The 6,066-nt window shown below is 41.3% G+C and overlaps 1 protein-coding gene across 1 annotated transcript; it reads right to left on the reverse strand.

Annotated features, from left to right (window-relative positions):
• Positions 1-1,659: 1,659 nt before the first annotated feature.
• Positions 1,660-5,778, reverse strand: LOC134880292 (G2/M phase-specific E3 ubiquitin-protein ligase-like). The gene is given in 8 exon segments (XM_063907133.1): positions 1,660-1,919; positions 2,102-2,316; positions 2,526-2,698; positions 3,062-3,237; positions 3,413-3,610; positions 3,613-3,722; positions 3,919-4,282; positions 5,715-5,778. Coding segments are annotated over 8 exon segments (1,560 nt in total).
• Positions 5,779-6,066: the final 288 nt, after the last annotated feature.

Below are 6,066 nucleotides of genomic sequence, written 5' to 3' on the forward strand. Positions count from 1 at the left end.
TGACATGGCAGGGAATTGCATCATGCTTTGGAATCAGTCGAAGAACCCTATACAGACACAGGCAAACTCTGGAAGTTGAGCCATTAAGATATGCAGTATTGTCAAACCAAGATCTGGACAGCATTGTGACAAATATACTGCAGAACACTCCAAATGCAGGTGAAGCATATGTAATTGGAAGCATGCGATCACGTGGCCTAAGAGTTCAGCGTTGGCGGGTCAGACAGAGCCTGCATCAAGTTGATCCCATTGGGCGGTCATTTAGACGTCGTCATGCTATACGACGAAGGGTCTACAGTGTTCAGGTCCCCAACCAAGTATGGTAAGTTGACTTGTAAACTGTTCAGATGTGCACATTTTAAGTACATACTTTCTTTAATGTAGTGTATATCTCCCATTTTGACGGCAACCAAAAGCTGGTTAGGTGGCGGATGGTCTTTCATGGCTGTGTCGATGGCTTTAGCCGGACTATTATATACTTACGGTGCTTATCTAACAACAGAGCTTCAAGTGTCTTGTCATTATTTATAGAAGCAGTAGAAAACTTTGGTTTGCCTTTAAGGGTCAGATGTGATCACGGTATGGAAAATATACATGTTGCCCGTTTTATGTTGGAAAGAAGGGGGTTGAACAGTCGTAGCGTTATTACAGGTGTTTCAGTACACAACCAAAGGATTGAGAGACTATGGGCAGAACTCAATAGAGTTGTATCAAGACACTTTGCAAATATTTTTAACTTTATGGAGGAACAGGGTATACTGGATTCATTGAATGAACTTCATCTTTTTTGTCTGCATTATGTCTATTTACCAAGAATTGAAAGGGCAGTAACAGAATTCATCAACCAGTGGAACAACCATGGCCTCTCCACACAAGCGGGGCAGATACCACTACAGCTGTGGCATACAGGTGTCATAAACAGCGTAGGAATCCATCCGGTTATAAATGACATTATTGATGGTGACACCCATTATGGTATTGATGAAGAAGGTCCATTACCTGAACTTCAAACCAATAATAATGTTATCATTCCAGACATTGATCTTGCCATTAATGAGACCACAATGAACAATATTCAACAAGTGAATCCACTTGAAAATGATGGAAATCATGGAATACATTTATTTTCTTCACTCTTGCAGTATATTCAGTCCACATAGGAGTTACTTTGTAAATAAGCTGTTTCCCAACACTAAATGAACCTAATAAACATTTTTTCAAAACTATAAGAAGCATTTGTTCAAAGTGTTTTTTTCAAAAAGACATACTGCGAGACAAGCAGAGACTGAGACTTTAAAGATTGCAAACTTTACTGCAACAGCAATATTATGAACTAAATATGAAATGAAATAAATGAAATGAAATAAATGTGAAATAAATATGAACCCGATATTGGTATTGACTTAATAAAACTACACAGGTAAAGGAAACGTAACATTCCATTCCATAAAAAGTGTTTAACAAAGTGAAATAACACAGGAAAAAGTATTAAACACACATGTAAAAGTCTTTACCTGTGTAGCTTTACTTATTGACTTTTATTGAGTCAATTCCAATATGTGGTATACATTTCAAACGAATAGCTGCATCAGAAAAATATTAAAATATTTAACGAAAGAAATGTTGACACGTTCAAAACTGATTTCCACCACTGTATATTCATGACCTGCCAAACCCATGAGTGTTCCCTAAAGCAAAGTCAAACTTGTCTTTAAAGAGTTCATATGACACATGTAGCGGCAACCCGATGCAGTTGACACATGTGTTGGCCATAGGGAACAATGGTGTCGAGGCATAGTCGTCCTCTCCCTTGTGAATGAACTCCACAGAAGGTGTTGGGGAAAAGCCGATGGGTGGCACCACAGAGGCTCCTGTTGCGAAGGCCAATATGTTTTGTAGTTTGGATGGCCCTTCTTCTTCTATACAAAAAAACAGAAAAACAATTTAAGTGGTAATTGGTCCAATTAACATGTTTATTGAACATCTCTTGAGTTATTATCATTAGCTGATGATGGCATGTATTTTTTGTAGGAAAAACTATTTTTAAAGTAAAAATATAAATAGATGCATCATTTTACGAGTAGTATAAACTATCAATTACCTTCTGCATCCTGGAGATAGTCTCTCCAGAAGATTACAACCATTTCTTCTGCAGTTCTCTTGTTGCTCCCTTCTGGAGAGAGTGGAATGCTGAAGAGATTGTCCATCTGGTCAGCAGTGAGAATTCTTGCCTCATAGCAAAACAGGGGTTTAAAGCTGTCAGGATGTCTCCTGATTTTTTCAAGAACCCCAAGAGTCTTCAGACCTTCACAGAATCTGTACAAAGTACATGGAAACATTTTACTAATTTTGCATAATTTAAATAGGGTTCCTAATTCACTTATGAATTGTCAATTTGTGACTTACTTGTATATACAAATAATAGTTTTTAGTTTTAGTGAAGTTAATCCTACAACATGTTGGTCAATAATTCAAATTCTGATTCCTATTCTGATTAACCTGACGAAATAACCAACACTGAATACCTTTGAAATGGACCTTGGACCCTGTGGACAACCTGAAACATCACTATGTCCTGTACCAGCAGCTCCCTGTCCCTGATTGACTGCACAGGCCTTAGACATCCTGCATTAGCCAGGTACTCAAGTAGAGGTGCCTTTGACTCCTCAAGCTCCTCAACCGTGGTACTTTCAGATACCTAGCATCACAAGGAGCAGCAGGTTGGCTTGTTATGGAGGCTACTTGTTATGCTTATAACTTATTAGTTAAAAAAACAGACACTAGAGGACTGCATAATTACATGATAACAAAAGGTCCCTTAACAGTTGATTGAGGTTCAGGGTTTTTTTCCCACATAGCTACCATGTCACAGAAAACATAGAAATTATAATTGGCTTGTCTGTTGGATTGTGGTGAAATTCAAACTACAACACATGGAAAGTGGGCATTCAGCAATGGACTGGGCAGGACCGATACTGCCTCTCAAAATGTAAAACAGCAAGAGAACATTGTAATATTACCTAATTCTAATGGAATATAACATGTAAAACTACCAACTGACCTTTTTGACTTTCTCAAGGAGTTCTGGGTCAGCTATGTCTTCTACAGCTGGATTTGCTGAACCATCAACAAGAAGCGAAAACACTGTTGGTGACAGGAAGTTTGGTGGTGGACCACCATGCACCAAACTCACTGCAATGGCTCTGCCAGCGTTGTAGTACCGGTCCTCTCTTAGAGCTGCAAAACAATCACATAAAAGGAAATGTAATATTGAAAAATGAGTAAAGACTCATTGCTACATATTATCATGGATTTTATGTGTTATTAAATACATTGTAGATCAGTTTGCATGTAAAAATCACCATACACTAAAATAGCTCCCATTATTAATAAAAAAACAACAAGACATTACCAGTACTGTCAAGAGCAAAGTTCTTGCTGTTTTCTTTTCCCTCAAACATGGCGGATCTGGCAATGGTCTCCATCAGCAGCCTCAAGAATTCCCTCCTTGGCCCTCCTAAATCAATCCCTTCCTCATTTCTCCCCATGTCATCTGAGAACTTTACAGAAATCATCAAGTTTGGGTCGTAGGATACCCTTTGGAAACCCGCATGGCTCCTTCCCAGACAGCTGAGCGATTTATATTGAACCTGCACTGTCGTTTTGTAATAATTTTGCTTGAGAGTTCCAGCAGTATCTCCTGACTCGGGACCTTTTCTGCACTATAAAGACAAAAACTATCAAAAACACAGTAAAGTTACACATTTTAGAATAACCCTTTTTTCGTCATTGCAAGCATCCAAATAATCCTCAATGTGTACGTCACAATAACTTAAAGGTCAATTATCAGATGACATCCTTATTAGTTATCCTGATCTGTCACGCTCGCAGTCTGTGTGAGCTACTCACATTGGACACTCCATACTGGCAATAATGGCCTTGTTTAATTCCTCGTCATCTGAGGAGTCGTCAGGAAGAGTTGACACAAGTGCTAAATATGATGAGTAGTCATCATGGCCGCTAGTCCCATGGTTGCCATCACTCCTTGGAAGCCAGCCTCCATCTTGACTGCTTGTGCCAGGGCCGCCATCCACTCCTTCCACTACTAATCTACTCCTTTTAACAGCAGTGGTAGCTGGGTGGTTGGTGGCATCATCATTATAATCATGGTCAATACCAGTGCCAGTGCCAGGATTGCCTTCACCATCAATATTGCCAGTACAGGGATCAGTGCTCGAATTACGTGGGAGCCAGAGGGAGCCGAGCTCCCATAGAGTGATGACTGGCTCCCATGAAAGCAACAAAGTCAAATTTTTGAGGGGGTCTCTCATATCTGAAGGTGTCTGCCATATATTGCATTGTAATTTAATCGTAAACAACACTCATTATCCATCCCTTTGCGGTCTCCAACCATTAAAGACGTTACATTAAAATAGGCTAATACCGGACGTGCTTATACGCTCAAGAGCGCAGCATACTGCACTTCACCACCACACCACTAGGCTACGTGAGCAAACTGGATAAGATCGATTTGACAGCACTCGCAAGTCTGAAGAAGTCACATAAAAATGTGCTTTTGAGGTAAAGACCAACAACACATCTTAAATTTAAATGTAATTGCCAGTTATGCCGCCGAAAAAAAGGCCACCTGCACCGAATTCATATTCGGCCCTGACCAGTTTCGGTTTTACCACTAAAAAAACAAAAATAGTTGCAGATTTAGAATCAGAAAATGGCCTAGCAACAGCTAGTTCTAGCCAGGCGCCTAACTCTACTGAGCCAGAGGACGTTGTGGCTACAACGAGTCATCATGATGTTTTAGCTGGGACACTTACCAATGACGATGAGGACGTTGAGGAGGAATTGGACGGAGAAGAGGCTGCGGAGACGGGGTCGGGGTCCGGGACCGATATGGAACTGAAGCACCTGCGCCACGTGCCTCAGAACTGGGGGCTCACACAGTGGCGATCGTGGAAGGAGAGAAATCCATGGTTGTGTACAAGTGAGAGTGGCCTTGGGTGCGCTCCCTGCCAGGCAGCAAAAACTCTCTTGCTCCATGAAAAAAAGACTGGGGTGCACCTTTCGGATGCATGGGTTAATGGGACCGTCAGTAGCTCATTGCAAAAGCAATTACGTAAGAAGATTTACCTGCACCGGGACAGCCTTGCTCATAAAAGAGCAGTGGAGATAGCAGAATTAAAACAAAAAGATGTTCTGCCCACCAAAGTTGTAGAGCTGAGTTTGGCTGCCATCGACGTTACATCAAGCTCATTTAGGGCGGCGTACACTATAGCCAAAGAGAGATTGCCATACACCAAAATGACGCCGATCATGACAGTTAATGAGCTTAATGGTGCAACAGTGGGCCCTGCACACCGCTCCGATCACTCCTGTGCTGCTATTGTGAAACATATAGCAGATGAAATGAAAAGAAGACTTGTTTCCCATGTCTTGAAACTCGACTCACGTATCAGCATAACGTTGGATGAAAGCACTGTGCATGGACGCTCCTATATGATTATCTACATGAGGTGCGATGTAACAGGTAATGGAGACGTAGAGAACGTGTTTTTGGACATTGTTGAGTTGGAAAAAGGAGATGCAGGATCTCTTTACAATGCGTTAAAAGACAGTCTTCAAAATGTGGGGATAGAGGCAGAATTTCTTAAGAGGAACTTCATCAGCATAGCCACAGACGGAGCCGCTGTCCTTACCGGTAGGCATACAGGACTCATTGAAAGACTTAAACAAGACTTCCCTCGACTGCAGGATGTACATTGCCTGGCTCACCGATTAGAACTAGCTGTTAATGATTCTTTGAAGGCTGTGGCTGGGTGCAACCATTTTGACATTTTTATTTCAAAGCTTCATAGTCTGTATCACCAATCCACCAAAAACGCACGGGAGCTTGAAAATGCTGCTAGGGAACATGCAGATTTTAAAAATAGGCAAAGTCTTCACAATCAGGTGGGTGGCAAGCAGTTTCCGGACAGTTAAAGCTGTGGTGAAAGATTTTCCTGTTTTGGCACAGCACTTTACAATGGCCAGCGAAGATGCCTCGCGCAA

Source organism: Eleginops maclovinus, chromosome 2 (assembly GCF_036324505.1).
Source record: "Eleginops maclovinus isolate JMC-PN-2008 ecotype Puerto Natales chromosome 2, JC_Emac_rtc_rv5, whole genome shotgun sequence".
NCBI lineage: Eukaryota > Metazoa > Chordata > Actinopteri > Perciformes > Eleginopidae > Eleginops > Eleginops maclovinus.